Raw genomic sequence first — 15,073 nt, 5'->3', positions numbered from 1 at the left:
GGCCATTTCCAAGAAATGCAGATAACTGATTACTACCTAATTAAACCATCTTTTTCAGATGCTGGACAACCTGATACCACACTACTCAGTATTAGAACATGATATAACAGGTTGGGACTGATTTGGCAGGGATTTGCAAATTGACCCATACATGAAATGGTTGACAATATTAAGGTCCACAAGCTGTCTGATCTACGCTGGGTGGAAGCCAATCATTTAGAATCACATAAAGCTTAGCAACACGTTAAGGTTAAGAAAATTTATTTCAAGCAATGTAACATTATATACATACACACACACACACACACACCAATTCCATAGGAAAGGTTATGCTGACATTGCTTTCTTTAAAAAAAAATAATTCTGGAACTGGAAACTCTGGGGGAGGGGAACAATATAAAGACAATTTCTCTGAGACTTCAATACTAATTTCACACTAATTTATCCTATAGTATACCATATTAAAGGAAATGCTAAAATATCCATATCAATCTCCCAATCAGTTGTCAGAGGAATTTCTAAAAACTATTGCTTTTATATTTGATTACAAACGTAAAAAATAAAAGCTAACCCCCCACCCTCCCTCCCTCCCTCCCTCCCTCTCAAAAATGTGGAATCGTCTTGCCATCTTCCTTCCATTTCTTCAATGTCAAAGTCTTAGTCCTGCCTTCAAACTGAGGCAACTATGAATTTTCTCTCCTCATTTCTCCCATCTCCTTAATCTCAACCTTCTTGTACTTGCCAGAACTCCGCCTCCTGGTGATCACAAGGACAGTAATCCCAATAATAATGGCCAAGATGACCACCACCACCACTGCAATAACGCCAGGTGTCAAGCGTTTCATAGAGAACTCTGGTAGTTTTTCATCAACATAGTAGATAAGGACTTCTTCAATATCAAGAGGTTCTTTGTTGACAGAGAGATTAAACATGCTTTGACGAAAAACAGAAATACCCTTGATGTCTTTTTCAAAGTAATAGGCTACATCTGCTATATCAACATCCCCGTAACGCTTCTGGGTAGCATTCTGCTTCAAGTCAATATGGATGATTGGAGGGTCATAAGCAATAGCTGTGATGTAATTTTGATGGAGCATGTACCGCTTGTGAATGAACTGTCGGAGACTGTCTTCCACTTCACGGTCAGAGAAGGTAGCTTCCCTCTCTTTGTGTTTCAGATTAATGAAGATCCAGTTTGTTCTGACAAGCTCACTACATTTCATGTTTTTGTCACCCTTGTCAGTTCTCCTTACCCCAGCAGAGTTCACACACCAACAAGTGTCTGTCTGATTGCATTGCCTTGCTTTGAAGTTGCCTTCGTCATCACAGTCTGGGTTGTAAAGTCCATCATTGTCCAGAAAGGCACCTTCTGGCTTCTGGAAGTTCCTGCCCCTTGGGGAGGACAATTCTGCCTTCATCAGTAGACATTTTGAAGTGAGTGTAGAACAGTTCACTTGCTGACCCAAACCTAGTAGCGTGCATTGGCAGTTGTTAGAATATTGGTTCCCAGCACAAATAGTCCATTTATTTGTTTGACAGAAGCAATCATCCTGGGATGCTGATGCAGTGACGAGTATCAGAAACAGTGTAGCCTGAAATGTAGACTCCATTGTTTGGAAAGGAAGAGCAGAAGTCTTAAGGAAAGAAAAATGGATAGAGCAGCCTGAAGACAAGATCCATCCACAACGAGAACCTCCTGGTTTCTGTGTGAAGGGGTGCGGCTCCCTCTCTTTGTAAACTAACATCAGACTTGCCCAACCAGTTTAACTGGTGACTCACAATCAACAGGCCTATGGTGACACAGTAAACCCACAGAGGAGCAATAGTACTGCACCTTCTTCAACTATGATCTTAGGGAGTGGCAGCAACTCTCCACTGCCTACCTTTCTTTCCTCCCACTGAATAAGGAAGCATAGCATGCAAGAAACACAGAAACCAATACCAAATTAAGTTCTTGCAAATAGAAACGTGCCTCCCTCACGGACTGAAGCATAAGTGTCAGGTTACTACCTAATGTCCGACCAAACCCCATCCACCCTCTTTCTGTCTGCTTCTTGCACATGCACAGCCACATGAGAAAGCCTTATATGCCTAGCAAATACAAGAGAGAAACACCAGCCCCAGTGGTCATTGCTCATGGTAGAAAGACTTGGGGGAGGAAAAGAATGAACACAACAGTTCTTTCTGAGAATTTATTAAAATATGGGGGAAAGACTCCATGAATCAAAGTGAAATGAAGCATTGGCATAGTTATCCTACAAAACTACAGTGAGATAGTAAGAGAGGCCTCAAACTCTGAACAAACTGTAAGAGCAATTCCCTATATCTCAAATCTGAATCTGGTGCCCTCAGTGCTGGAATATAATACTTTCATGCAAGTATCTCTGTTGGTCTGCAGTAGAACAGCAGGATTTGAGTCCAGTAGCACCTTAGAGACCAACAAGAGTTTCAGGGTATAAGCTTTTGAGAGTCAAAGCCCCCTTCTTCAGATAAGGAAACTCTCTTTGCTCTCTATACAAGGAATCCTGTATCTGAAGAAGGGAGCTTTGACTCTCAAAAATTTATACCCTGAGAATCTTATTGGTCTCTAAGGTGCTACTGGACTCAAATTCTGCTTGTATCCAATACAATTACTCTTGTTGCCTTACTCTAATGAGAGCTGTGCTGTGAGGTAATATGTAACTCTACTCCCTTATTGTCAGAGCTGTGAGAGGGATCCAAAGGTTTTATTCCTTTAACAGGGAAGTATTCCTCTCGTGTTTCAACAGAAGCAGCAAATTCTGGTGGTAGATGGCTTCCTGTGCTGGTATTATGCTCCATGTTGAGCAGAACAGATTATTTGGATCAAACTCTATATTTTTAGGTATATACTAGATGTATACTTAAATCATACTGGTACATTCAAAAGGGGGATGAGATTGGATTAAGTTTCCTACTGAGTGTATAGACACTAGCAAACCAGAGTATTGTGTGAACTGACCCATTCAATGTCAATTGACATGTGGGGAATGCTACTCAAATGAACATTAATCTCTAATGTGTTGTGCCTCTTTGAGAGCTACTGTCCAGCAACTGATAGTTTATCTATTGCAAAAAAAAAAGACTTTTAGAAAATATGTTCTTAGGTGAAGGACGTTCCAACATGATGAGGAAGTATCCTACTATATAAAAGGCTGTGTTCCAGATAACTCACTTCCTACCCTGGTGCACCACCAGAGGGCACTACTGTGGAGGGAAGCCCAGAAGAGGCAGCCCGTCCCTCCAGAAAGCATTTCATACCACCATATTGGTCAAGAGAATACCAATATGGTGAGGTGTGAGACTGTTTGAAGCAATTGCTATAGAAATATGCCTGTGAAGAAGTGGTAATATGAAACGGGATTGGACGAAGTATGCTGGCAAAACCCGTAGGTGTGGCAACTGACAACTTTACAGCTCTACAACTTCATTAAACCTTAAAGCTTCACTGCTTCACTACTTCATAAATTCCATCAAGCTATTCTGCAGCTTCAGCCTCTGTTTTGATTGGTGTGAGTACCATTGTGCACCACTATGAATAAACAGATACAAATGAACTGACAAATCAATTAGCTTTGTGTATTTCTCCCACCATTTGGATTGTTGCAAAAATTGCACTGTTATGAATATTTTGTAAGAAATGTTGGTATTTATTGGTATTTATTGTGTGTATATATAGGCATTTATGAATTTAGGCACTTCTGCACTTATAGCACTGTCAGTCTATGGAGAACAGGATACGTTGAAGTTGACTCCCACCCCTTGCAACAAGAAATCCAAGCTCTCTTGAGGTAAGGTTCTTTAATGAGATATTATAGCTTCAGCATATATATGTCCATAGGTTACACAGAGGCAAGTAAAAGCATCTGGCTGTACACAGGTGTCTTGTTGAGAATGACATATGGAGTCCTTGCTACAACTACATAAGCCCCCCACCCTTGGTGCCCAACCAGCTGGGTACAGTCAGTGGGAGAGTAGGATGGAACTGTCCCAAGGCCGCTGTGGTGAGCCATCTCAGATAAGAGCGCAGCCTTCCCAGGAGCTGGACAGCTTATGTGAAAAATAGACACACACACAGGAGATGATTGCAATAACTCAGAAAGATGGAGGGACTGTGGGCAATAAACCTGACAAGCACTTTATAAAAAATTATAAAATTTGTAATAATTCTTTATATTGTGTACTCTGGGATTATTTGTTTGGTTTTGGTCTTCAGTCCCTGGAGGAGCCCTCTTGTTGGTTTTGGGATTAGGAATGAAGCAGGTGGCAATGCCCACCCACCCCCCACCTTCACCCAGCTGTGATCAGGCATGGAGCAGATGGCAATGCCCATCCCCCATCTTCACCCCGCTGGGATCAGGCATGGAGAAAGGGGCAATGCTCACCCCTACCTTCACCCAGCTGTGATCAGGAGTGGAGAAAGTGGCAATGCCCCCGTTCAACCAGATGGGATCAAGAGCAGAGCAGGTGGCAATGCCCACCCCCTGCCTTCACCCACTGGGATCAGGCATGGAGCAGGTGGCAATGTCTGCCCCCGCCACCCAGCTGGGATCAGGCGTGGAGCAGGAGGCAATGCCCACCTCTTGCCTTCACTCAGCTAAGATCAGGCATGGAGCAGGTGGCAATGCCCCCCTGCCTTCACCCAGCCCAGATCAGGAACGGAGCAGGTGGCAATGCCACCCCCACCCTCACCAGCTAGGATCAGGCATGGAGCAGAAGGCAATGCCCGCTATCCCCTTCACCCAGCCAGGATCAGGAGTAGAGCAGGTGGCAATGCCCGCTCCCTCTTCAATCTGCTTGAATCAAGTGTGGAGAAGGCGGCAATGCCCACTCCCCCTTAACTCAGCTGGGATCAGGCGCAGAGCAGGAGGCAATGCCTGCTATCCCCTTCACCTGGCCAGAATTAGGTATAGAGCAGGAGGCAATGCCTGCCCCCCTCTTCACCCAACTGGGATCAGTAGTGGAGCAGGTGGCAATGCCCGCCCTTCTTCACCTGATCGGTATCAGGAGCAGAGCACGTGGCAATGTTTGTCCCCCACCTTCACATGGCTGGGATCAGTCATGGAGGAGGAGGCAATGCCTGCTTACCTGCCCTTTCTAGAGCCTGTTGTATTTTTTCCCACAATGGGCTTTGTTACTAGTCTATTATAGTTTTCTATTCAGGCTAAGCTAGAAGTTAGCCAGGAGGTGTTATGCAGATGTCCCACCTCCTTTTAAAGGCTAAAAATGGCTATGACAGAGTTCAGGTTAAGTGAAGACCGTGGAACAGATGGTTAAAGGCAGTTTAACCCTTTCCCTTGTGCTGTTTTCCCAGAGCAAATTACTTCTGTGGAACAAATTGCTAACTTAGAGAAAATACAGGTATCCATGTTATATCTAGATCCTTTTCAGTCTGACTTTCAAACTAAGTTTGCAATTCAAATTGCCTTCATTACCCAGGTAGATGACCAGCATTGAGAACTGAATAGAGGGAATATATTCCTATTGATTTTTCTAGACCTCTGAGAAGTTTTAGATAACGTTGACCATGGTATCCTGGCCAGGATTGAACTGGGAGGTATGATGTTATGGTGATTCCACTACTTCATGAGTGTAGCTTGCAAGAGGTGGTCCTGCCCATGGCTTTTAACTTATGGGGGAATCAATCTTGCCTTCCACAGTATTTAATATGTATATACATATTATTTATCTACGTATTACATATCTAACTGCTAAAAGAAATTACAAGTTTGGACCTATGTCACCAGTATATAAATAACATCCTGTTCTATCTCTGCTTTTATCTAATTCCAGGGAGACAGCTGAGACCCTGAGGCTACTATTTGAGCTCAGTGGTAGATATGATGAGGGGTAGCAAATTACCATTCTAGACAAGAGGAAGATGCTCTTGGTAGAAAATCTAGTTTTGGAGAAGATTACTTGTATTGGATGAAGATGCCCACACACAGAGACAAAAATTTGCAGATGGGGGTGGGGGGGACTCTTACATCTGGCATGCTTCCTGGATGGTCAAGTGGTGCCAGCGGTGACAAGTGCTTTTTACCAGCTGATGCTGGTTCGCTAGCTGTGCCATTTTCTAAAGGACATAGTCACAGTAGTTCACATTGTACTGACTTCTCAATTAATATGTGTTAAAAGTATGAGAGGAAACATCAGTTGGTTTGACATGTGGCCACCAGTGTATTGACTGGCGTGAATGGCAATGAACACATAGTGCCAATATTGCAATGATCTCACTGGCTTGCAGTTGGTTTCCAAGCCAAATTCAAAATGCTGTTTTTAATGCATGAGAAGGCAATCTCAGGTTTGCGTGCCAAATCACAGTGACCCAGAACATTTTGCTTGGCATGCAGAGCTGGTTTTCTGCTAAGGGAACTGAGGCTAGCTCCTGAGCCACTGGAAACACTGCTGGGTCTCTCTTTACTTCTAGTATGTCTGGCTGAATACAGTCTGTGTATTCCCTTCTCCTTTCATTTGCCAGCACAGGAACATCCTTATAGCTACACAGTGCAGCATTTTGGACACCTGGCCAAAAAGGTTGCTTATTTCTGCTTAAAGCTAAACATTGTAGGTCTAGGACACATCAAGGACCACTTCCATTTATATCAATGTACTAGAACCTGAGATCCCTTTAGGGGGTTATGTTGCTTATATAACCCCACTATGTGAAGTGTGGTGGATGACTACGTTAAAGAGGCAACAGTATGTGACCAGTTTTATAGATGATACTACCACCTGTTCTGTGACTGCCCTCAGCCATGTGCTCTGCCCGCATGCTATGGCCTATGCAGGTTTTGATTATTTATCTAAGATGTCTATGTATAATGGTATCTGGATTATTTTAGTGATAGTTTTAAGAGCATTATTGATTTTATAGCAGATTTATTATAATATTGTATTATAACGGTATTTATTATAACTAATTGATTGTATTTTATGATTATGTGAGCCACCCTGAGCCCATTCGTGAGGAGGGCGGGATATAAATCAAATAAATAAATAAAAAGAGTTGAGTGCCCAGCCCAGTTCAGATGCAGCACGGCCCCCTTCTGACCCTGCTGGCATCCACCTGCTGCCTCGGACAGACGGCAGTGAAAACCCAGCCAATGAAGTAAGCCGGCAGGCCGTGTCACCCAGGGCCGAATTGGGGAACACATATCCCAGCCTCCAGTGATGTGGGTTGATGAAGGAGCAGCCATGCCTGAAGGTGGGGCGGAAGCAATGAGCCCCTGAGAAACCCGAGGGCCTCCAGGGAGCTCTGAGAGGGCCTGCAATCCGAGCCAGCACATTGCACTAGGGAAGGGTGTGAGCTTTTGCAGCAACAGCCTAATGGGCAGCCACAGCTGAGTCGCAGAGCTCCACCCACCAAAGAGGCCAGGAGCCCTGGAATGGCCAGCATTACTCCAACCACCCATGGCTCAGCTGGCACGAGGCAACAGGAACCGTGAATGGGCTCAGCTGGGGGAGGAAGCCAGCAGCCTCCACGTAGGGTTGCCAGTCCCCTGCTAGGGGTGGGGGATCCCCCACTCCCACCCTCTCCCTGACCCGGCTTACTTGGCCGGTGGGAGGAGGCACAGGCCTCCCGGGGGTGCGCACTTGGGCGACATGGCACACTCCCACAGGCTCAATCCAGCCTGAATTCAGCCCAGGTTGGGCCCAGATCAGTCTGGGTCAGGTCTGAATCGGCCCAAATCTGGCCCAGTTCGGGCCCCCGCAGAACATGGAAGCGCTCCCAGGGGTGACTGCACCCTGCACTTTGATGTCACTTCCCGGACGTGACGTCATCAAGCGGGCACACAAGGCAGGTGACGGTATGTATGATTGGGATTGGAGTATTTCTGAAGCTATGCTAATAGGTTATAGGCTACAATTGTTAGCCAATGGCTTGCAACCAGTGGGAGAAGGAATGGGGGAAATGGCACTGCACTTTTGGCAAACGCCAAAAGTGACATCACATCTCTGGCCTAATATTGAGGCAACACTCTAGGATTTGGGGGAAATTCTGAGGTAAAATTCTGTGGTAAACCTTCATGGGTAAAACTAATCCAAGAGCATCACCTTGTAGTCACAGTAGCAATTTGATGTCACTTCTGGGCAGTCACCGAAAGTGATGTCACAGCACCATCACAGCACCATTTTTAAAGCATTTTTTCCCCTGCCAGCCCAGCGCAGGACAGTAGACAATGAGAAGCTGGAGTGGGACATCTCCCTATTATAGGCCCAGATCTCTCAGTAAATTGCAAAAAGTATAGCTGTGAGTCTATGATAAAGGATTAACATACACATACACTCCAAACCAAATATTAAGTACTACCTACTCAAAGATATGCAAGAGCAAAGACTTACTGACACAATGTCTAACTGAAGAAATGGCTACAAACGCGCTCACTAAACCATTACTCAGAGCATGTCACTAGAACCTCCTAACAAAATGAAAATAATGGAATAGTACACATGCAGTGGGGAAGTGTTGCTGGAAAAGGAACAGCACATGAGGTGTTTTATTAAACTGTGATAAAAGGCATGTTTGGTCCATATGAACTCAAGGGGAAGTTGTAATATATACTATCTGAGCCTATTGAAAGTTCTTGTGTTTTCCCTCTGCCCTTCATGCTTCCCCTGTGCCTGTAGGTTTTTGTAACCTGAATGTTTTTCTGCTATTGGAAGGTCTACAGTTAGGTGATGCTTTTTGTGAATCCTGTTACTGCCGTAAATTTTACTGAAAACTACACTGAGAGATCTCTGTCTTTTGGTGCTACACCTCTGAAGATGCCAGCCACAGCTGCTGGCGAAACGTCAGGAACTACAATGCCAAGACCACGGCAATACAGCCCGGAAAACCCACAACAACCATTACTCTGTGTGTGTAGGATTGAATTATTTTCTCAGCTCTGCTAACGGGTTATACATGCTAAGGCCTTCTCAACTGTGGCATGAATACTATGGAACTCATAATTCATTTGACCCCCTTTATTGGTGTTCAGATGGCAGGGGAAAGCATTTTTGTTCCAGAGGGCATTTGGCCTTGGAAATCTACTTGTTTTGACAAATTTGATTTTCTTTTGCTCTATTTTGTTTTGATCTGTTTGCCTGTTGTTAATTTATTTGATTGTGTTTTTTATGTACTTCAGGGCCACCGGTAATATTGTGGAAGATGGAGTGAAAATATTTAAATAAATAAGTAACATACATGTTTTCCCATGTAGAGCAACTAGAAATTTGGGTGAGAAGAATAGAAATAAAAAAAATGGCAGAGACAAGAGAGTTAATCCCCTCTTACCCAGTAGTACAGGCACATTGACCTTCCTATAGCATTTCACAAACTTTGGGATATCCTAATCACGAAAGTCTCAGCATCACATGCAGTTGAACCCTTATTATTGGGATTTTTTTCTTATGTATCTTTCGCTGTGATCATCCAAGCCCATTGTTTATAGAGAATACACTGTTTGTCATGGGCTTAGGTCTTTGATTTGTAGCCTTTGCACAAGTATCAGTGCCTGTTTTGTTACACTTAGTTTGAGCTATTATTTTCAAAAGGCTGAAATTATTTTTTGTTCTATTGCAATAAAATCTAGTAGTGGTTACATTGGTTATGCAGACTTGAGTATAATGATTAATATCAACCTGGTCATTTCAGGAAGTATTTTGCAACCAAAATTCTGTGCAATTACTTTATGGCTGCTATTCTAGTAGTGTTTAAGACCCAAATACTGGCATATCTATATTACAGGCTGGTTTAAGTCATTCCCTCTATCAGAAAACTGTAGCTCTGCAAGTAAAGCCAAAACTCTTTAACTGCTGTGTTTCTCAATCATTGTACTCTACTTTCTGTTTGCACATGGAAAGCCTCATATGAACTAAGGAAGCTAAGAATCCTCCTTCCTGCTGCAGGCACATAGGCCATTCCAAAAGTTATTCTGTTAAGTTTGGGAGGTTGTGCTTTTATTTGGAGCTCCCAGGGGGCCTGCTGTTCTTTGGTCTGTGACACGATAATTTGTTTAGTAATAACAATATTTAGCATTCACAGTGTGCTTTCAAACGTTCATTGAATTTCATATGCATTATTACATTATTTATTTACTTAAAATATTTATATTCCACTTTACCTTCATAGGCTCAATTGAATCATAATGACAACCCTCTAAGACATGCAAGTATTATCCCAATATTGGTGATCAGAGATTTTCCTCAGGCCATTTAGTGAGTTCATGGCAGAAAAGATTTTAACTGATGAATTGCTTTTCACAGTTTGTTGTTGTCTTAGCCAGTAAGCCACACCAATTCTTAGACTGAGGGCATGTGCCTACACTATGGTGGGAGCTGCAGATAGCTAGACAGGCAGAACATTTTGTCATATCCCTGTTGCTAGGCAGTATTATGTTCCAAGCTGGATGAGAAAAACAGAAACTGCCCAGTCACTGTGGGCCAAGCTAGCAATCTTATACCACCACCACCCTTGCTCTCTTGAGTTACCCAAAAGAGAATCAACCTACACAGGTAAACATTACAATTCTAAGGTTGCCAACTCTGATTCAGGGAATTCCTGGAGATTTGAGGGGGGAGCCTGTGGTGGGTGGTATTTGGAGAGGGAACAGGCATTGGTGGGTTATAATACCAAAGAGTCCACCCTTCATAGCAGCCATTTTCTTCAGGGGATCTGATAGCTATAGGCTGAAGATGTAGTTGTGAGAGATATAGAGGCCTCACCTGGATTCTGGCAAACCTAAACAATCCTCAGTTTCCCTTGCCAATACAGAAAAATACTTGAGCTAACCAAGAAAGTTAAAACAGTTTAAAAGTGCTATTCCTTGTAGCAAACTTTTACAGTGAGACTTGCCCTATCCGGATAAAATAAATAATATGCCTTGAGAAAAATCCCCAAAATGTATAGTAGTACATATGCCTTTTAACATACCATGGTTATGAACAGGAGGATCTAGTTTGCTCAGACAGTATACTAATGGTTTGACCTGGGAGACTATAGAAGGTTTTTATTCAATGTCAGCGCTAGCTGTTGCTGCCGCTGGGCAGGGCGCCGGCTGGGCCGGTCCTGACGTCAGAGGGGTGCCAGGATGCTGCAGGACCCTACTCTGTGGAAGGAGGGGGGTATACCTCACCCAGACTCCCTCTCAGTCTACTCGCTGGCCTGCTCAACCTGGTCTGCTCACCCTCTGCGACCTCCGCCATCTCCTCCTCCAAGAACTCTCCTCCAAGCCTCTGTTCTCGCACTGCTCCGCTCCACCTCCACGCCATCACTCCTTACTCACACCCACCACCTCAGAGCTCTCCCCAGCCTCTGTGGAAGGAGGGGCGGTATACCTCACCCAGACTCCCTCTCAGTCCACTCGCTCTGCCTTGCCTAGCCTCCTGTCCTCTCCCTGGAGAGTGGGAGTAGCTGGCCTCCCCTTGCCCCCTCTAGCCTTCTGAGGCTTTGGAAATTCGCCCCTTCCCCCTGGCACAGGCAGGTTCTGGCTCTGTTTGCCAGCCAGGGTGGTTGAACCGCTGCCTCCTGGCTGCCGCACGCCGCTGCCTCCCGGCAAGTCCGGGGGCTGGGCTGCTGACCCCAGACATTCAAAATATTTCTGCTGCTGTGTATTGAGTACTCTTCCATAAGAGGATTATGTTGTACCCCTCTCCAGGAAACAGAATGTGCTTAATAGCTTATCCATCAATCAGTAGAATCAGCTTCTGTGTTAAGCTGGCTTGGAACAAATATCTTCTAAACTAGATCTTTAATACTCTACTCATAAACAACTTTGAGCTGGTGGCCATATTTACTGTTACCATAGCATTCCAGATAGGGTTCCCAACATTACTAATCAAATGCTCGGAAATTTGTGGGACACTGTCTTGGGAGGGTGGAATTTGGGGAAGATGTGACCTCACTTACAGATGACATGCTAGGAATTTCCCATAGAGACTTGTGGAAAATCCTAGATTGTCATTCTGAAGACGATCTTTTTCTCCTGCTTCTCAGTTTCTTGTGGGCAAGTGACTGGGGCTGAGAATTTCCCTTTGGGCCCAGGCAACTGGCAAGCCTAATTCCAAGGGAACAAAATAGAGGGGTTAAGTAACAACCTAAAAATATATTAGAAAATATTTATTATAAATGTGCACAAATGTAGATCAAAAACAAGTTTAAAACATAAGGCCTGAATGGTTGTTACTTAACCCCTCTATTTTGTTCCCCTGCTTGTTTGGGTTGAGTTTGTGGGGACTTTCCCCCACACCACCTTTTTCAAGCCTAATTCCAAAACAGTATTGACTTTATAGGTCATAGAATTTCTAGAAAAGCAGGCAGATTTTGAGTAGAGCCAAAAATGCCTGGACAATAGCTGGCCAAATTGTAAAGATCTGGAGCGAGGAAAGTTGTCTAGAAGTGATAGCTGGGCACAAAAAATAACAGGAAATGGCAGAACTAAAAAACAGAGTAGGATCATTTCCACATTAACGAATTATTACTACTACAATAAGCCAAGAGTGGACATAGATTCACTAAACGTTTTGAATATACTAGTACTGTCACCAGTGCAAGAAAATATTTGTACTCAAGATTTAGAGGGAGGGAAGGAGGAAAAATAAACAAAGTTTTACACAAGTTCAGCCCAAATCCTAAATAATCATATCAACATCATGCCAGTGATGTGATGTCACTTTCAGGAACTTGCTGGAAGCTACATTGTGCCACCCCATAGTTTTTTGCCCAAATCCTTGAGTCTCACATTGATGTGACAGCATGCTGCCAGCACGGTACCATTTTTTTAAAAAAAAAATTCCCACCAGCCCTTAGAGGGCTGGCAGGCAACAGAAAACCAGGAAGCAGACCTGGTTTCCCTATTGGGGCATGTTTTTCATGTAATTCAAGTGGGGCAGATCTCATTGTAAGTGAGGTTTTTATATAAAGAACGAGGAGGATGTTGATTCTATGTGTACAATTTAAGCTGCTTTGATGGCTTCTCAGTGTCGTCTCTGTTCTTAGAAGGCAAACATTTAGAGATGAACAAAATGGTTTGGCATCCAACACAGCTTTTAACAAGGCATTCGACATCACCTAGAAAAAACCAACTTTCACCGGAAATGGCAGTTGACTGGGTATATATGATTTACATGAATGCAGGATTATACTATGTATTTTGATCTGATGTGTATCCTATGACTGGGCAAAGCAGTAAACGTTGTCATTTGCAAACTTCTATAAAGTGAATGATACTTTTTGAACTTTGGGAAAGAATGTTGCATGAAAGACACATACTGTTTAAGGGACCATGCAACACAGCAGAAGCATGAGGTGGTAGCATTCTGTAGCTCCATGTGTGGCTATTCTCTTGGATTACATGGGCCCTGATTTGTCTGGCCGACATGCAGAGTATGAAATAAAATTTTGTTCAGCCAAACAGCATAGCAGTATTTTTATTTCCTTGTCAAAATATTTTCTGCTTAGAACTAAAGGGAGATTTTCTCCATCACCTGATAAGAACAAACCAGTGTAATTTTGAGAACACAAGCAATTTCTAGAGAATTAGTAAATAACATCAGTCATGTAGATGACTGGGGGACAACTAAATCCATGATGTCCAACTAACACTGAAGGAAGATGGAGACATCAAGGATAGATGAGAAATACTATCCAGAAATCTCACACATTTCCTTCCCATGGGAACACAGTAACACAAAACCCCCAGAGTGTATAGGAAAAGCTTATGCTGACTCTGCTTCATGCTGGATTAGTTACCTGGAAACTGGGTCAATGCTGAATCAACATATGTCACTAGCAAGTGTAGGAAGGAACAGGCTGCTGCATCTCCCAATCTGCCTACTGTATCTGAAATCAGCAAATGTGGGAAGGGTTGTCTGTTGAAGGAAGGTCTTTCTCCATACCTATTGTTCCTATTGCACTTCTGTTCACTGTATCTGCTTAGTGTGCTTGCCCGCTAGTAATGTTCTTCTTTGGTCTGGGTTTAGAATTTTTCTCATCCCCAGGAATAGCTTGCCTGTGATGGTCAGGAAGGCACAGCCACTTCTGGTTTTCCAAAATAAATGTAAGACAGTTCTATTTGAGAGCTTTGGGTTGATGTGTGTGAGCCTTTATGTTGATGAAGATTTTGTGAAGAACATATCATCAATATAACCTAGAAGCACAATGAATTAATGGATGATGGTCTGAACTTTTAACCTTTGTACTTCAGTGTTTGATCAGAAGACTGAATGAGAGGAGGAGTGGCTGTGAAGGACGAACTTCAGGCTGAAAAGGAAGAGAACAGAAATAACCATGGATATTGTAGAGGTGTCTGGGGCATTGTGATTTTAAACTGAGGACTTTTAATGTATTTTAATGTTTGTTGTAAGTTGCCTTGAGTGCTGTAAGGTGGAATGGAAGCTGTGTTTTAAATAAGTAAAATAAAAACTGCAAAATAAAGGAACAAGAGTCATGATGCACCAAAGGTCAGGATATAGAACGGCAGAGTCAGCAGGGACAGGTGAACATGAAGTCAGCAATGAGTAACAGAATTTAGTGCTTACAGGCTGACTGGTTCCTACCAGATTCTGCCAAGATGCCAGCTCATAAAGGGAGGGCCGCAGAAGTATTTAAGGAAACCAAATAGGAAAGAGATCACTTCACAATCTGACACAATGGTGTGCACATTAAAGACACACACACACACACACCATGTCAAATCTTCATGCTTTGGGACTGGCCATGCTTAAACTCATGAAAGTCTGGATGTGAGATCCTTCTGCTTTTATTTAAATATTGTTTATTCAACATTGAACCACTTTGCCCACCTTCTCAGTCTTCCTGCTTTTTACCTATTTTAGATCAGAGCCTTTGAGAAGCGTGATAGCATTTTATACTCTGTACCTCTTCCAGTCTTATCTTTATCATTAAGTTTACAAGAGCCTTTTGTCAACAGGTGAATTAAAAGCTGAAACTTGGATACTGCACAATTTTATTTAGTTTAGCAGGCTGTGACCTGTTAACTGAAGAGTAGAAAGTGATACAAATAGGAACAGTCCTTGGTAGCTGAGATCTCTACTCCACCTTCACGTGCTA

The 15,073-nt window shown here is 43.3% G+C and overlaps 1 protein-coding gene across 1 annotated transcript; it reads right to left on the bottom strand.

Moving 5' to 3' along the window:
* Positions 1 to 244: 244 nt before the first annotated feature.
* On the bottom strand, positions 245 to 1,719 carry TACSTD2 (tumor associated calcium signal transducer 2). The gene has a single exon (XM_054981989.1). The coding sequence runs from the start codon at positions 1,608 to 1,610 to the stop codon at positions 684 to 686; it is 927 nt and encodes a 308-aa protein (XP_054837964.1). The 5' UTR covers positions 1,611 to 1,719; the 3' UTR covers positions 245 to 683.
* Between the last annotated feature and the right edge of the window lie 13,354 nt (positions 1,720 to 15,073).

The sequence above is a fragment of the Eublepharis macularius genome, chromosome 5 (genome assembly GCF_028583425.1).
Source record: "Eublepharis macularius isolate TG4126 chromosome 5, MPM_Emac_v1.0, whole genome shotgun sequence".
Taxonomy (NCBI): Eukaryota; Metazoa; Chordata; class Lepidosauria; order Squamata; family Eublepharidae; genus Eublepharis; species Eublepharis macularius.
The sequence above is the reverse complement of the archived record's forward strand: the minus strand, read 5'-3'. Positions and strand labels throughout refer to the sequence as shown.

What these genes read in the sequence shown, in the direction of transcription:
- TACSTD2 (XM_054981989.1), bottom strand. Translation starts at nt 1,610, where the DNA reads ATGGAGTCTACATTTCAGGCTACACTGTTTCTGATACTCGTCACTGCA.